This window comes from Dermacentor albipictus, chromosome 3 (genome assembly GCF_038994185.2).
Source record: "Dermacentor albipictus isolate Rhodes 1998 colony chromosome 3, USDA_Dalb.pri_finalv2, whole genome shotgun sequence".
Classification (NCBI taxonomy): Eukaryota; Metazoa; Arthropoda; class Arachnida; order Ixodida; family Ixodidae; genus Dermacentor; species Dermacentor albipictus.
In genome coordinates this window covers 17554771-17573087 of record NC_091823.1, presented here as the reverse complement: position 1 = coordinate 17573087, position 18317 = coordinate 17554771, and the positions used below count along the sequence as shown (strand labels likewise).

Sequence of the window (18317 nt, the reverse complement as noted above, 5' to 3'; positions counted from 1 at the left end):
CGAGAGTTCCTGCGAATAAGGATCCTCCCTGAACTGTAATCATGATAATTTTTTGTTGCGGGATTTGGGTGTATTTATTGTTTTGTTTTGCCATTCAATCTCGTCAGATGTATATGTAAGTTCATGTGAAGTTCATGTGAAGTTTGTAACCTGCATGTAAGAAGTATGTCAGGATGTACAGGATGTATGTCTGCAGGATATATCTGAAATGATATGTATCAAATGTAAGTGTACATTGTAGAACGCCAACTGGAGCAAAAGGGTCTATCAGCATCACGTAGTAAAATATACAGGAACGCTGACTCGCCTATATCTCTTGCGATGCATTTCACGCGGCCAACTAATGTGCCAGCAATAACAAGCCCCAAGAATTTGCAACCGCGTCTCTACCTCCGCTCACCTCCTCTCTTCTTCTTGATTTCCAAGTTGGCGTCAAATATTCGCGCAGTGCGGCGGTCGAGTCGAGAAACGAACTTGTCGAGAGCCCTTTCAGCTATGAAAATATTAGGTCACCAGATGGAACGCTTTCGGTGTTAGTTGCCGCTACTTGAAGTGGGATACTACTGCGGCATGTTTTTAGATGGTGACTGCAGCGGATAAAGATACGATCGGTCGATTTCCAAGAGCAAAAAAAAAAAGTGTTATGTGACCAAAGTTACCCATCGCTCTTATAATAGCGTATAAATAAGTGCGATAACAGCGCTCTGTTTGAGCGTAGCAGTAGCGTGATATTATTGACTTGCGATAGTGTTTGCGGGCACTAAGCTAATACAAGCAGAAAACAACATGAAATGCCTTGCGCGTATATGCCAGCCTACTGCTTAAACATCGAATCCCGGCCACAGCGGCCGCATTTCGATGGGGGCGGAATGCGAAAACACCCGTGTACTTAGATTTAGGTGCATGTTAAAGAACCCCATGGGGTCGAAATTTCCGAAGTCCATCACTACGGCGTTCCTCATAATCAGAAAGTGGTTTTGGCATGTAAAACACCATAATTTTTGTACTACTTAATTCTCCACCGTAGCTAAAATAAACTTGCATTCGTTTAAGCAAAGTTCCAGCATAAAACAAAAGTGTATGATGTTTCTTTGGGCCTGCGGTGTGCCCTTAGTAATTTTAGAGCACGGCTGCCACCAGTGGACGAACTAGGTGGCGTAGTGTTTAGTAAACACACCTGAAAACTTTAATTGTAGCTGGGGATGTCAGCTATGGGTGGCACGCCTGCTGAAGAATCCCACGACAGAAGCCGAAACGTGCCGTAAAAGAAGTTTATGAACAGAGACAAGAGACAAAATACGCTCAATCAAGCAAAGCTCTACAACAGACTTTCTCTCAGAGAGGTACCGAATGCGCACAGACGTAAGGCAGTTCACAGCTTTTCATATGAGTTTTTTTTTATTAACAAATGTAACTTCAGTAAAATCACACCAACGTATAAAACCGGATAGTTTAACAGCCGCCACCTTAGGGAGGGGGTGATGGTGGATACTGGAACTTAAATTAGTAAATTTTAGAGCGCAGCTCTTAGGGGACCGTTCCTGCGGCGAGCGTCGGCGTTGGCGCTGTACACTCTTACACTCTTAGGCAAAGTTACACCCTTTGGCTTGCCCCTTGTGCCACACAACGATAATCGTCTTCTGCCTTGATGCGTTTCCGTTCTTTAACGCTGCGAGCCCGGTGCTTTCCAGTAACGAACGGCACGCGCGTTATCAGCATAGAACAGTTTACACCCTTTGGAGTGCCCCTTCTGATAACGCGCGTGCCGTAAGTTCCGGGCTCGCAGCGTTAAAGAAAAGAAACGCATCAAGGCAGATAACGATTATTGTTGTGTGGCAGAAGGGGCAAGCCAAAGGGTGTAACTTTGCCTAAGACTGTAACCGAGCAAACGAGCGCAGCGAAATATGAAAGGCGAACGCAAAGCGGGAGATGAAAGACGCGAGCCGCGAACGGTGGAGACCAATAAGAGCAGCCCCTTCAGTGACGTGCGCATGGGAAACTGGTGTCATGCGGACTCGCCCGACCGCTCAATGCGTACTCTTATCTGGTCTCAGCAGGACCGTTCGTTTCGTAATATCGTCTGCTCGCGTCTACTCTCGCTCGCGCTTGTTTCGATTGTCATGGTTTACGATTGTTTTGTAATATGATTGCATGCGCGACGCGAATCGTATACTACTCTCTGGAAGCCACGCGGCACCAGCGATTACAAGGGAGCCTTCAACGAATCATGTATAAAAGCTGACGCGCTTGAACCGCAGATCTAAATGTATGCGATTGCCGACTGTGCTACGCGTCTCTCTCAAACTATTTGACTTACTATGTCGCCAAGTGAAAATACATCTATAGGGAGTATCGTTGTCGTCGGTGAATATACGTGTTTATGCATCTAAAGGCAACAAATTATCCATCGTATACTTCGGCAGGGGACAGCGGTACGTGCTGCGCGCATATGCGCGCAGACACGTACAGCGCCACGCGGGCAATAGCAGAAATGCACGCCTATATCTCTATAACAAGCAAAACAAGCGAACTAGTCGATAAACGGGAAGTCCATTGTTCCACGCACCGCACGCTGCGCTTGCGCCGCTGCAAGATGGACGGATGGGTGAGCGCTATGAGCGTCCCCTTTGAAACGGGGTGGTGGGGTGCGTCACTGCTCTTGTTCTTATTTTGCCTGATGCCCTGCCTATGTATTTGAAACACACGCACACGCACACACACGCACACACGCTGGGAACTGTTTATGTGCGCTTCCGTTGTTTGCGGTCTCCACAGAAGAAAGAGCGCATGATTCTTCTTCCTTTTAGTGTTATCATAAATTATTTCTTTCCTGGTTTCGTTTTCTCCCGCTTAGGTAGTTGCTAACGGCCGGTTTCTTTTCCATTCCTGCTACCCATTAGATGTGGCCAGCCAGTCGACGCTCGCGCGGTACTCATTTCCCATTCAACACAAACGGTAATTTCTAGGCAAATCTCCCTAAATACCTCTATACTGTCGCTGCCTAAGTCTTCCCCTTCCAGAGTATCCCACAAAATGTAGTGGTCTACGTTCTCATACGCTCTGGTAACGTCTAAAAAAGCCACATGTGACGGTCTCCTTTATTCCCTCGATATTTCAAACTTGCTACTAACAAGTTTGCGTTCCATTTGTGCGATGCGCCACAAAGCAGCTAGCTCGCTGGGACGCAAGTTGGAATGCCTTATCAGGCGAGCCGGCGCTCCTAGCCTAGCTCATGATCAGGATGCATTGTTTTTAGCTCTTGCTCATCTTTCCTGCATAAGAAATAAACTGAAACTGAATCTCAACTCTACAACCACAGACAACGAGGAAAACTGGTAAAAATGTCGGCATCTTGATGTCTACGTGTGTACGCTTGACACATTTCAAGCGCCTCTCTCCTTAAAACCGCCCACTTAACAGAAAACAACAAAACTTTTAAATGTATTGAAAAAAGTCGCAGTTTCGCCCTAAAGGCGAAGCATCGATTGCGGTAGCAAATACTAGACAACCATAATAAAGTAAGGATATCAGTTTTATCGGCTGTATAAACTTGTAAACATTCGCTTACTAACTAAATTAACACGCATGGCGTCAGCTCGCACGGGCAGACATGCACACATCACCCTCGATGACCGCCGACACTCGCTGTCAAAATGCTCGCGTGAGGAAGCGCGGCAGCAACAGCGAGCGTAGTGACTTTAGTGCTGTCTATCGCTTCAACACAAACTGAGCGGCGAGAACATAGCACACGCAAAGCTACAAGCCGTCGGGCCACCTAGACTGATGTGCCCCTAAAACAGATCGCTTTCAAAATAAAGCTCGTGCGACTGCGTGCCATACGCAGTTGCTGCCGATGTATACAACGACCCCCGCCCCTTACCTGCCCTTCCCGCGGTTCCTTCCGCGCCACGGAAGACGGCGCGCTTCTTCCCACCATTGCGCACGCTAGACTGAGCCGCGATCGTCGGCTCACCCTCACATGCTTTCACTCGCAATACAGCACATGACGCGTGGCTACAGTACTGTCGCCCTTGGACTTTATACGGAACATCACGCCGACGGCGACGGCGACAAAAATGCCCCTGGAGTGTCCATGTAATTGCTATCGCAAAATTAGATAACCTAAGGGCCGTAATACAATTGTAAACGTTCTGATTGTAACACTAATGACCGCTTATCGCACCTGTTGGAAGATATCACTATCCCCCCTCCCCCTAATCATTCTGTATACTTGAGCGTGTCCACGAGAAAAAATATATGCAGGATGCACGACTTCTACTGCAAGACCATTTTCTTTTTGCTTGGAACTTGTGGCTTATCGATTCTGGGATATATGTTCCGGAGCGATACTTTGGCGATACTATTTGGCCAGGGACAATTGTTACCTGGACCATGTTTTTCCGCGACCAAAGCAGCGATCCCGCAGGTGGAGTGGACGTCAGGCACTATTCACAACGCAAGCCACGAAGGACATGACTGCACTACAAAGTCGTGAAATAGTTTACCACGCCACGTTCGTGATAAGACTATTATTCGCTTTAAGCAAACTTCAGACATTCTTCAAGGAGAAAGGCGCCGGCTGTCTGCCAGAGGTTTGCGTACCTGATCGGAGAAAGTTAGGCTAAGAGTTCGAAACAAGCACCGAAATAAAATGAAGGACTACATGTTTGCTTACATCGCCTTATTAATTTTGCTTCTCGTGAAAATTCCTGCCACTCTTGGTGTTTCATATCGCCTCCCTCCCTTTCTCTTTCTAATCTCTTCGTCATCCCCAGACTCGTAATATTCCTGAGATGCGACGAGGTCAGCGAACGTTCTCGCATTCCATCGCAATGTCTGCACATACGTGGCCTCTTTGCCACGTACACAAGCAGGTATTGCCCCAGATAATCGAGGCCGGGCCGAGACTCTGGCCTCTTCTTATGATCGCCGTGGCTTCTTTTTCATTTACCCGGCGGAAATCCATAAGCGGATTTCACCTCTATAGTTCCCCTTTCTTTCTTTCTTTCTTTCTTTCTTTCTTTCTTTCTTTCTTTCTTTCTTTCTTTCTTTCTTTCTTTCTTTCTTTCTTTCTTTCTTTCTTTCTTTCTTTCTTTCTTTCTTTCTTTCTTTCTTTCTTTCTTTCTTTCTTTCTTTCTTTCTTACACGTGTGCTTAAAAGCAGCACGGGAAACGCGTTTGGTTGTGAGGTAGGGCCCGGTAGTAAACTCTGCACAGAATGATGGTATGTCTGGAATGAGGGATTGAAGGGATGGGAGGGTGGGGGGAAGTTGGGAAACTTTGGCAAGCGTTCCTGAATAGTCATCCCGCGAGGAGTGCACGTGAGCTTAATACTCGTTTTAAAATCAAAGTAACTCGATGGAGACTAACTGTCGTTAAATCTGCGAGGCATACCAGAAACACCGCCATGCGAGTCAGATTATATACGGCACGGGATTATTTGACTCTGGTAGTGGCTGTGGGGTTCAGCTACTAGGCAAGAGGCTACGGGTCGATTTCTTTTGTAGATGCAATTATGCTCTTAGATTTAGGTGCACGTTAACGAACGCACTTCGGTGAAAACTACCCCGAAGCCCTCCATAGCTTCAGCATTGCTTCGGGACATCAATAAATCAATCAGTAATACGGCACGAAATTTATGATGGTTGTAATTTACGTACTATCCTAACCTAATAGGAAACGTTAACAGGAAACGCTAATAGGAAACGCTATCCTAACAAAGGAAACATTGAAGGAAGTAATTCCCGTGTGCAGATATCCGTCAATGCAAATTTCAATATTCAGTCACCATTTTAGCTCATCATCGAGGCGTGTAGTTCCCTGCTATACCGTCCCTCTGTGATAATGCAGAGCAAAACTGCGCTCTATCTGGTGAAAAATAATTATCGTGTATCGAAAGATTACACTTCGCACTGTTGCACAAGCGCGATGCCGTTATCTGTCGGTGGTATGGAGATAAGCTAACGAGAGAGAGAGAGAAATAGAAGACAGGAAAGGCAGGAAAGGCAGGGAGGTTAACCACACGCACGTACGGTTTGTTACCCTGCACTGGGGGAAATGGGTATTGGGGTGAAGATAGATAGATAGATAGATAGATAGATAGATAGATAGATAGATAGATAGATAGATAGATAGATAGATAGATAGATAGATAGACAGACAGACAGACAGACAGACAGACAGACAGACAGACAGACAGACAGACAGACAGACAGACAGACAGACAGACAGACAGACAGATAGATAGATAGATAGATAGATAGATAGATAGATAGATAGATAGATAGATAGATAGATAGATAGATAGATAGATAGATAGATAGATAGATAGATAGATAGATAGATAGATAGATAGATAGATAGATAGATAGATAGATAGATAGATAGATAGATAGATAGATAGATAGATAGATAGATAGATAGATAGATAGATAGATAGATAGATAGATAGATAGAGAGCAGTTTTTCGCGCACAGTGAAAGGTTCGCTCCGAGTCTACACACGGTTCCCGAGACCTAGAGCTAGAACACTCCTAGGTTTAGTTCAAGTAATAAAAAGATGAATACCCAAGAAAGCGGATAGGAAAACGATGCCTTGGTAGCTCAATTGGTATAGAGCTTCACACGCCTAATGCGAAAACGTGGGATCGTACCCCATCTGCAGCAAGTTAATTTTTCAGCCACTTTCAGTTTAAGTTATCCTTGCTTTAATTCAATTAGTAACTACAAGTAATTTCCCTATGTTTTAGTTGGTGTCATTGTTTGCTGGCTTCATATGATATGATTACTAAAAATCGGGCCTCTCGTAATCCCCCTTTCTTCTCATCTATATATAGTTCCCATCGATTCTTGAGTAATAACGCACGCGATTTAGATTTTTTGGCATGCCTTCGAAACGCAGGTACAGCCGGTACGTTACATCACGCTGTCAACTCCGAGTACTCCAGTTTATGTGTACAGTGCTCAGTGATTCAAACGTGATAATCGGACTGCATGGTAGTTGGTGCGTTTCGCACCAGCGGTCAATGCTGGGTGATTACTGGGGGGGGTGGGGGGGGTGCAAATGCAATCACCAATTTGTCATAAACGCTCTCACTTTCATCGTATACCACCGTGCACAATCAGCTCGGTGACCCCAGCGTCCACTGGTTGGGCTCCGAGTGCATCGTGCTTGAATGGCTGAGCATTGTATACAAAAGATTATGTCTAAAAGATAGCAGTCATAACATACTCCGGCTTCTGAAATCGCTTCCGGCAGCTGCAGCACACAAAAGCATGGCCTCCGATGTTAGTGTCCGTCACTCAGGGGGAGCCGTCTTTGACGGGGAGCAATGAGGACACCCCCTGGGGCTCATGCTTTTCGTTTGGTTTAGTCAGCCGTCATTCAGCTATCGTCGCAAGGGAGAGGGGAGTACGAATCTGCGAGCTCGCAATAATTATTATAATGACGCACTCTTTAATTTAGCAAAAGAAAGGCACACTTGATTCACGTAATCTCATTCTGGTCACTTGTAGTCGTGTTACACTATATTGACATGTGTAGCGTAATGCTACGTAGCATTGCACTGCGCTTTCTGCGGATGCCGTCTGAGCTGAAGGTCGCGCTCGGCGAGAAGAATGAAAATCGCCAGGAAATTTTCTTTTTAGAAAGGAAAGGAATGGCCAGGGTTGTCTCCAAACTCGATGAAAAGTTGAGAAGGAAAATATGGAGATGGGGCTCAATACATTCTGACACACCCAATGGGCTGGCTCCTGCCATATTATGATAAATAAAGTAAGCTCGATTTCAACAGGGCCAGATTATAAGGGGTCATTGGCGACAACGCACAATGATACAACAGCAGTTGCTCACCATGCGCGCTTTAAAGGATTTCCAACATCGAAATTTAATGCATGTGAATAAGCGTGCAACAAGACACACATAATCATATAATTACAGCGGTGGGCCCCACATATTCCCGTATCATTATTCTATGGGGTGGTTATGAGGCTTATTTGTCATCGTCGTCGTCGTGGTTGCTTTTGTTGTGGCATGCTATAAGCATATAGCGTGTGCAAGAGAAGTTAGATCAAAATAGTCCACCGCTTCTGAGCTTTCCTAACGCCATGCCACCAATACCCAATTAAGATCACAGCAACAGTGCAGCAGGAAATGCACCAGAAAATGCCATGTATTCTCGAGTGCCTTCTAGAATGTCCGTGGCACGGACATTCTAACCTAACCTAACCATTCATGTTTGTTATTTCCGTCTGCTGTCCTTCAGGAACTGAAAGAAGACATTGCAAGAGGCTTACAAGGAGGCGTGGACCGTGGGATGTGTAAAATATATGGCATGGATCGAGTCGTCTATAAAGACTGAGCACGAAGAAGTAATTAGAGTAGAGCGGGGCGCACATACATAAGGTTATTATATAGGAAAAGCTTTTCTGGGTTCTCGAGTGCGCAAATCCGAGATGAAGTGCTCCCCATTTGAACTTACGGAAGTCCAAGGCTATTGCCGGATGTTGTCACCAGGCGTCGCATATGCTTATGGAACACTTGGGGTTCACTGTTTGGGGCTCTTCGCATATCGATGTCTGATCAGTCTCCACAAGTATAGAGAACGGATAGAAGCTGGCTACTTTTGAAGGATGTGTGAGGTGCGTAACGTGACATTGTTCTGGGAAAAACTTCCGCAACACAAAGTACGATGCCGTCGAGAGTGCGCATCCTTGTATAGCACGAAGCAACGTAATGGAATACCCCAAAGAAAAGAAGTGACGTGAGCTAAGCTCTCCGTTATACGTATGCACTCCAAAGAGCAAAATGCGTTAACAAAATAATGCCTTTTAAGTGCATTCATTTGCAAATAACTTTATCCTCGCACTTCGTCTCTTCAGAAGATGCTATGACGATGATAAATTAGGATGAGAAAAAAAATACACGAGGGAAGTACTATAGGCGTAACACAAGCCTGTTCACAACACTCGGATATCGCATGGAAATATTTGAATTTGTCTTTGTTTACATGCATAATACATGAGGGATGATGGAAGAGAAAGTTGCCTTGAAGCAGCTTGACTAGCTCCCACCGCCTTTTACATGGGCAATGACAGCAAAGTACTATATCCACAATCAAACTTAGACAAAACAAGAATATACACATGAATGAGGCAGCACTAAGAGATTAGAGATCTAGTATACTTAATTACAACCAGAACGCATGACAATAACGACAAGGAATAAGATAAAAGAATAAGTGTAACCATAGAGCAGGAAATCTAGAATACCAGTGACGCACATGAATAAGGAAAACAATAACAGTATCCAAGCCCATAATACCAGTGTTCTCCTGCGTCTAGTAGACTGTGACAGACACCTGTGTGAAAGATCTCTCAAATACAAATATACAATGATCAAACATTAGTTATAAGTTCACATAAAAGCAGTCTTTTTCTAATCTTTAAAAGTTCTATTTTGCAATTCTAAAGCAATGGTCACTAAGAGGACACTAAGTTCCGAAGAATGATCTTGGAAAGCATGTGTTCGACATAATTGGTCTCTGACTTCGGCTAAAGCAAACTGACGGCCACATCTTCATATGTCAATAATCTGTAGGGTAACTTTTAACCTTTAAGTTAGCTGACATAAAAATTGCCGTAATTTCCTTGTGTTCATGTTAAAATATTTACAGAGTCGGTACATGTAAGCGTTTTCTAAGCCAATCATGTTAAATTTATTTAGTAAACAATTTTTCGCGTAATTTCAACAGTGATTGAGCAATTATCTTCAGGAATCGCTGTCGCAGTCGTGAACTCTTAGTGCTTGTTTGTGCAGTGTTTCCCCATCCCGGAAAGCAATGGTGTATGTGCGTAGCTTTCTTGTAGCGCCCGTCATTGAAACCAAGATCGATATATTTTCTCCACGAGGCAATCGAGCAGCAATCGAGAACGCCAAAACTTGGTGGTCACTGAAAAATGACCTAATGTCCCTTCTCAGTCAAGTGATGTAACCATGGTCTCTACAATATGATTACCAACTGTTCATCGACTGACAGTAAACAATGCAGTGTCACTCAAGCAGAACGATTGCCGGCATGTCTCTGCAAGGCTAGATCCACCTGTAGCTTGCATCATCCTGCTCCTCGCAAAAAATCGATCATTCGGTGGTTCTTCGTTATCAATCGCAATTTGACACGACTGTGTTACTATAAAACGTACGATACTATACACCCGCCGGCTGCATCCATTTGTTCGGATTCACGGAACTTCGTAGCACCGATCAAGAGCAAATCTGAAAGTGCTTCGTGTAGAGTTTTCGTATTGTTCGAAAGCAGTACAGGGACAGTCCAAAAGTTTATTTGCAAGTGACGCTAGTTTGCGTTATGACTCTCTGATTGGGCTGTTCCTAGTATGCTCAGTCACCGGATCTTACTCCTCTTGACTTCCTCCTACGCGATTGCTTGACGGAGATTTTGCACAAGAAGAATACCTCGAACATGCACGTTGTGCGTATGATACGGTGCAACCGTCGGCTGCATGTATTTATTTGAGCTAACGGAACTTCCTCACATCGACGCAAAGCAAAGCTGAGCAAGTGTGTTTTTGCGGAGTTTTTGTGATTTTCGAGAGCATGACAGGGACAGTTCAAAAGTTAAGTTGCAAGTGACGCTAGCTTGCGAATGTCTTTCTCACTGGGCTGTTCATAGTCCCAGTTAACTATGAACTGGATGGGACTATGAACTGAATGGGACTATGAACAGTCCCATTGGGCTGTTCATAGTCCCACTCCTCTTGAATTCCTCCTACGCGAGTGCTTGACGGAGATTTTGCACAAGAAGAATACCTTGAACATCCTTATTTGAGGTTAGTACGAGCCGCAGCAAGCGGAAAGAATCGTTAACTGACAGGTTTCGTTTGTCAACGTGGAAGTCTTTAAGAATGAAAACCATTTTGGTTCAATGGTAACTTTCTTTAGTTAGTGACTAGTTAAATGTAAGCGATTTCTCATGTGATCCTTGCAATAATGAAACAATACCTAATGATGGGGTGAATAATTTACGAACTACGTGTAAACAAGATTTAACGTGCCCTCCGGGAAATCAGCAAGCGGTAATACGGCAGAACACTGGAGGCAACCTTTCTAAGCTTTTTAGAGCGCAGCTCTTATGTGCCCGTTCCTGCGTTTAGCGTCAGCGTTGTCCTTCGGCGTCCTCCTTCGGCGTAATCGAGCGAACGAGCACAGCGAAGGATGAAAGAGCGAACGCGTAGTCCAGGGGGAGATGAAAGACGGCGATATCGGAGGACGCGAGGAGTAAAACGGAGGAGGAGGGTGCAGCAGAAAGCTGTGGAGGAATGCGGACTGCCGCGCAAGACGGTCTCTGCGGTGACGACCGCTACGAGGCGGCGCCAGAGTAGCACGCCGTCGTCTGTTCACCGATGGCATGTGGCGAGCGCATCGACCGATATCACATATGGAAACAAAGCGCTGCGTAAGTGGAGGTCTGTCTTCGGCGGCTGCTGTGAATTGCGCCCATGCGTCACCCACGCGCTGCCTCTCGCGATCTCACGGTTAGCGAGGCAGTCGCGAGACACTTCGCTCCATTTGCAATATGCCGCACGAGACAGATTGTCCGCGCCAGCCAATATATCGCGAAACGCGTATAGAGCTCCGCTCAAATTTCCGATTAGGATGTATCGTAATCGTCGGTGGATGTTTTGCTGCAAAAGACACATGTTTCCTCTTGCTGCGAATATTTGCTCCGGTATGTTTTTCTCCTTAGGCAACCAGCTCGAAACTTGATATTGAAAGGCACTGTCTGTTGCGTTATCGTACAGATTTTTCTTTCCAATATATTTCTTGCCATTCTTGTAAATCCCCTTGATCCATTTTGTTTCCGTTACTTGGATCCAATTGAATGTCTCTGTTTTTCACTTTCTTTTTGACGACTCCAGATGTCTACTTACACTTTCCATTACCCCGTACTTGTTTGCCAAACGTTTCTTGGCCTATTGCTCTATCCGTATTGACGCTTTTGAGGTACATTGTACGTTAGCAGGCCATTTCTTTTCACCCATGTTCCTGAGTCTTTCTTCAAAGCTAATTTTGCTCTGCGTTGATCTGACTTCAAAAGGAGACCCAACCCTTGTGCGCAGATCCAGTACAAGAGACGTGCGCATACGACACCACTATTGAGGGTCTGCGCGGCGCGCAAAACCCCGCGCAAGTTTTCGAGCGCGAGTGCGTCACGATACGGTTTAGCGCATCCGGTTCTAACTGAGCGTAGCCGCTAGAGCTCGAGTTCGATCACCTGTGGCGTTGGAAGGCAAATTTTCCGTTATTTTTTTCTTCGCCATGTGGGAAAGGTAAGACCGAGGGCGACAAGGTGACTTGACGACGATGACGTAACGGGATGGGCGGACGGGCTGTCGCAGCCAACTCAGTTTCGCTCTAACTGCTGTCACAGTAAGAGGATCACGTGGGTTTACAAAAAAGGGTGACTCGCGGGATTAAGCGGAAGCGTACAAAAATAAGAACGTTTCCCTTTGCGTGGAAGGTGGTTATGCGCTGTTTTTAGCAGACGCTGGACTCGAAGCTGTCTTTCTGTTAGACTTCTCTTTCTCTCTCTCACCTGTTGTGGCCGCACTCACACATGTCAATCTGACAGAAAGCCGAGGGAAGAATGCGGGCCCAAGCTGGCGCTTATGTAAATGCTAAAACGGCGGACAAATGACAAAATAACGTTTTAGTCTGCTCAGGAACGTGCGTGGGTTGTGACATCGCGTTACAAAATTATACAGCCGGTAATTTGTAGCCCCGTACATTTTAACTGGTCACACTGTAAGCGGTTATAACGAGGTGGTTTTGGTATGCATTTACAATCATGTTTGTCACACGGACAACGGTGCATTAAGTAGATTAATATATTTATCGGTGATTCGTCAGCACTGCTCGCGGCGTCCCGGAGCTGTAGTGGACTTGAACCGATAGACGGCCTTGTACCATTATTTGGTACAAGCATTACTAATTATTTTTTGTTGTTATGAACTATTGATTTCTCCGCAGATATACAGAAGAAGCACGACATTCGTCCTCTCAAAAACTCGCACGTTCTCGAGCCCCTGTTATGCGACAGCATCACCAGGATCAGCCCTGCGACACTCCCTCCGCGATCGCGGCTCGCGTTACAAACCTGTTAAAACACTTGCGATCACCGATATAACACATTTTATGGTATCGAAATTGGCCTGCGCTACAAAACGGATTAAAACCTCCGTGGGAACATGAATCACGCTTCGGTATCGGAATCGGCCCACTCGTGCCTTTGCTTGTACTGTCTCCGTGATCGGTCCGCTTTATCTGTTTCCGCATGGGTGGTGCTGGTACCGACGTATGCCGAAAGCTTGTTAGTGCTTTGCTGACATCCCGAGCGATATATGGAGCGCGCTGTTATGACCTGCTTGCTCGGCACTGGACACAGCTAGAGGTACTCCACAGATCAGCTCTCCGTGTTATCACTGGGCTCCCGAAACACACACGTGTCGAGGAGCTACATCGCTATGCGAAGTTGCCTACCCTCCGTGCAACCATCGAAGCATCGAAGGCAGGACACGAGGAACGCCTGAAGCACACCAGACAAGGCAGGACTCTACTGGCCTACATGGCAAAGGATATATCAACTTTGCCACAACTGCCATCCGACATCTCACCGTGGGATGACATTGCTGTCGTCGACACTACACCAACGCCCCGAAACATGGGTGCCCAACATGCGCACCGTCGAGCAGCATTTGCTGCGCGTCATGTGCAGACATTGGCAGACGCACCGCCAAGCCATGAACAAGTGTACACTGACGCAGCTTTCGACCCACGCACCAGCGAGGGAGCAGTCGCCTACCACGTAGTGGGTTCTTGTGAGACACATTCTACCTTTACAACTGCTGATGCTGACGACCCAACGGAACTTGAACTCCGCGCAATAGTCTGGGCATTAGATAGAGTTTCAAGCACCACGCAAGCAAAACACATCGATATATACACCGACTCTCAGTATGCGCTGCATGCCTGCAAGTCGCGCCACACATCATCATCGGAAGTACTCCTCGTCAAGCAGGCCATCAGGCGCGCGGAGGCCCACGGGGTCACTGCAACACTTCATTGGATCCCTGGTCACCAGGGCATCGAGGGAAATGAGAGAGCCCACGAGGCGGCGCGCGCCCTTCTTTCCAACCGCGTCGTCTCCCGGGATCCTTCAGAAGCCCTCACAACCAGCACAAGCAACACGACAAATGGAGCCCCGTATGACCCAGACAGAGCTCTGAGAGCGGCAGCCAACCGACGCAAGAGGGAACTCCGTGCGAGTGTGCCCTCAGACCCAGACCCACTTCCAGCGGGTCTTCCCAGGTCGGGGCAGGTGCTGCTGCATAGGCTCCGTTCCGGCTTCGTCCTCACACCGGATGTGCTGCAGCGGTGGCGACAGTACCGGCCACGCCGGGAAAGACGCCCTCCATCTGCCAACTCCCTTCCATCGCAGGAACCCGGCCATCCCACAGCCTCCGCGGACCAAGAAGCGCTCCAGACGCCACATAGGTGCCCTGACTGCGACATGGCTACACGGCCATCCGCAGCCCATCTGTTTTGGGAGTGCCAGCGACACGCTCAACAGCGGGACCACCACCTGAGGGCGGAGCGAGTGTCGTCCTACGAGGAGTGGATTAGGCCGGCAACTGGCTCGATGGATTCCGACAGGGCCATTCTGGACTCACTCTTGGCTTTCGCCAAGGACGCGCAGCTTCTAGGACGGCTCTGAGTACGCCTCCCCCCTCCCCTTCCTATTCCCCATTATAGGCCTTCGCGCCATCCCTTAATAAATACATTTTGTCATCATCATCATCTTAATTGAGTTTGCAGCAAGATGCGTTGAGTGTGATTTAAAAGCAATCACATTAAGATAACGAAATAAATCCAGAGCTTCGCACCCTGTTCACGGGAGTTCTTAGGTAATGTAAATGGGTCACCGACCACTAGGCCAGTGCACACTTTGAGCCATCAGATGTTTACGTTTTCGGGAACTACACGAGGCAGGTGAGGAGGGTTGAACGATGAAAACGCCAAAGGCTGCGTGTGGTTGTCCATACTATACAAGCAAGAGAAAAGCGAACCCAGCTGCTGGGGACGTCAACAACACGTGGAGAGAAACGCTGCCAGGCTTGAGCGATTCGGTGATTTCGCAGTCGCCGACGATTACGTGCACACTGCGGATGTTTTCACAGATGGAGTGAATAACCTTTGCCAATGACCGATGAGTAATCGTAGCACGTTGACGATAGATACATTGCCTAACCGCGCGTAAGAACATCATTGCAAGCTAGGTGCTGAATTCTATCGGCTCCCATGTGCCGGTTTTCTAGTCCTTATAGGTAACTGAAGACCGGTTAAATACGCTCGTGCATGCAAAGCCAGTGCGAAAGCAGTGAGAAATCTATGCACATCCAACGCACGTGTTAGAATCTACTTTCGCATTTGAAGCGAAGCTTCAGTGAAACGTGTAAATGCTATGCAGTTAAATGCGATGCCTAGGATTGTCTTTATTTTCATCCTATGCAATTGGCAATCTCATGCAATACTTGTATTTGTGGATGCAAACACCAAATCAAGCGAATGAACACTGCGATACATGTACGAAAGTATGTCTCGACTATGAAGGTGACGTGTTATGCTTGTCGAAGGGGTGGCGATAGGTATGTGCACGAATAAACGCATAAGCACGACACAATGTCATGTCTTAATTCATTTAACGACTGTATATCTCTTGTGCATTGTGTAGGATTGTGAAGGCGAATCTTTCTTTGCCTCCCATTCTGGAGGCGGCAAAGAAAGCTTCACTTCAAAATTCATCGTTTCCTGTTTCATGATAGTGTTGTAGCGTACTCGATTAAAATGAAACTCTCAGTTTAGGGATTTAGTGCCGGCGCCCAGGGGTTTTACTAAATCGACGTTTTACTTTCTTCGTTTGGTCTGTAATTAATTAAGTCATATTTTACATTACTCATACATTCATTTATTAGGCTGATCAATAGCTTCAAGCAAGAGAGGCTCCTATAAAATGTTTTGACGGGAGAAAGCAAACCCCGAAGCGTGAGCAAAACGCAATTAATACATCAAATTTAACCGCTCCGATCACTTTTCAATTATCCTAGGCCTGGAATTTCCCGGGACAGCCGGCCCATTTTCACTGCCGACGCATAATGCTTAGCCAGGTGATTGCAGAAGCTGGTTATATCGTATACATCAGGTAGCCAACGGAGTCACACTATACATGTCTCATAGTTTACCGCGCGAACAAAGCATAACCACGAAGTGAAATACAAGCCAGTATTAGCTTATAGCCGCTTCTATTAGCCTTTGCTACTGGCCACACTTGTATACGTACCGATTTATGTTCTGCACGCTTGGCTCGCGCGTGTCGATGCGGGCCTTCGTTTCTCGGTCATCGCGTGCACACCTTGAATACTTGGCAGTGAACCGCCCGCTGTCTGGGCAGTCTGCCGCAGAACCAAGGTAACGCATTGGCGCTCGCCGTTGAGATGGCCGCACGATAGATCGAGTGATAAGAGATCGAGCGGTCGCCTCCGCTGCCGGTGGGACGCTGCCTCGTTCTGCGTCGTTGCTGCGTTGTGCGCGGCTGTCGTCCTCAGCGCGGCGCGCTCTGTGATCGCTATATTTTCCAGCATCACTCGAAGCCGACACGACCAGGGATTACATTCCCCGACTTCTTCTGCTGACAGGACTCGAACGCGTCGGGTCGAAAAGATGACGTCAGCGACAATAATTCAAGACTACAAAACTCTGCCTTCTCCACAAAAGCGTCTTGTGAAATACTGAAGGGTTTGTTAGTTGCAGCCATACGAAGAAAACAGACAGTGACGTCAGACAAAGCATAGGGTAACTTTTGTTGTTATGTTCATTTGTAATGTAGAACCAATGAGAAGAACGGACGCGAACATGGACGAAAATACCTTTTGCCGCCGGTTGGAGTCGAACCCGCATCCTCCGCATTATACGCGTGCGGTGCTTTACCAATTAAGCTAACACGGCGGCCATTATACCATCCTCTTTCTTGGGAATTTGCGCATGTGAAGTACTGATACAGTCCCGGGAGTCTGTAGGACCTCGGTATAACTACAGCGTTTCTTGGGAAAATAATTCCCGTCGTTATGTAAAAAGAAACAAAAATACATTTACTTGCGTCCTATATATGTCACATAATTTGATTTTAAAGCAAGCCATTCGCTTGAAGAAAATACTATATTCCTCGCTTATCCTTCGAGTCCCAGCCACGGTTCTCGGTGTCATTTCGTCCTCTTTCCTTTTTGTGCCGTCTCTTGTCATTCTATTTGCCTCTAGCGCGTAACAATATTGAGAGCATATCGAGCATGAATCGCCGAATCTGGGCCAGCGTTTTCTTATTAACTGATTACTCTCGCAAGCCCGCATTCGCTCAATGAAGCACATCGCATTGGAGTATATTATATGTGTCATGGGGAAGCAGAGTGTGAAATAAAAGGCATGAAAGGAAAAAAAAACTAAGACATATTTAACGAGAATAAAGAGAAGAAATTAATTTACCTGACACTCAACATTCATTTATGTACAAGACAAAAGGCCATATATACAACTTTTATGCGAGGGCCGACGGCTAGCGAAGTAGATTGAAATGTTGGCGCGTTGTAGCAAAATTGCGGAGTGTGTATAGCTGTACCAATATTCTCAGTAAGCGAATGGCAGCCTCTGATAGCCTACGATAAAAAATGAATGTGAAAATATGCGTAACATACTGGTATGTCTGATGAGCATGAATTGTAACTTCCTGCAACTGTTGTGATTCATGAAATATTTATTTTGCAATTCCTGATAAAACATATGACTACAACGTATCCGGTGTCACCGCACATCATGAACTCGCGCGCCACGAACGAATCGAGATGTGTTTTTTTTTTTGCGTCCACGGAAAAATAACGCATGCGCAAAATTCACTTCTTCTCCAACGTTTCTCGTCTTGAAATTCTTGGCTACTAATGCCATCTTCGACTGGGCGTTTCTGAGCGCTCTGGAGCGCTCTCGCGAGCGGCGTTGTCTTCGGTTGGTTGAAAGAGGGTGCCCGCCCTGCGTTCGGCTGGTTCTTCTCGATTGCTCTCCTCCACTTTCGAGCGCTCTGAGGCGCTCCGAGCCCTGTCGTCGGAGCAGTCGTCGAAATTGAAACGTCATCGCAGAGCCGCGTCGCTGCTGTTGGCGACGGCCCACCGTAACCTAGGCAACCTAGGCCACTGCGACGAACGC

General features: G+C 46.6%; 2 protein-coding genes across 4 annotated transcripts in view; one reads left to right on the top strand and one right to left on the bottom strand.

The window, feature by feature from the left end:
- LOC135896947 (U-limacoditoxin(8)-Dv66-like) overlaps window positions 1–16641 on the bottom strand; it is a 61058-nt gene extending 44417 nt beyond the window's left edge. Inside the window, exon 1 of one of the 2 annotated variants that reach the window (XM_070535165.1) lies at window positions 16411–16641. In XM_070535165.1, coding sequence (XP_070391266.1) covers window positions 16411–16547 — 137 coding nt within the window. In that variant the 5' untranslated portion in view covers window positions 16548–16641. Of the gene's footprint in view, window positions 1–400; window positions 509–16410 lie in introns of those variants that run through there. The other variant, XM_065425497.2, reaches the window with a different exon arrangement.
- Window positions 1–18317, top strand: part of LOC135896944 (putative fatty acyl-CoA reductase CG5065) — a 101618-nt gene that overhangs the window by 14256 nt on the left and 69045 nt on the right. The gene's annotated exons all lie outside the window — the stretch shown is intronic.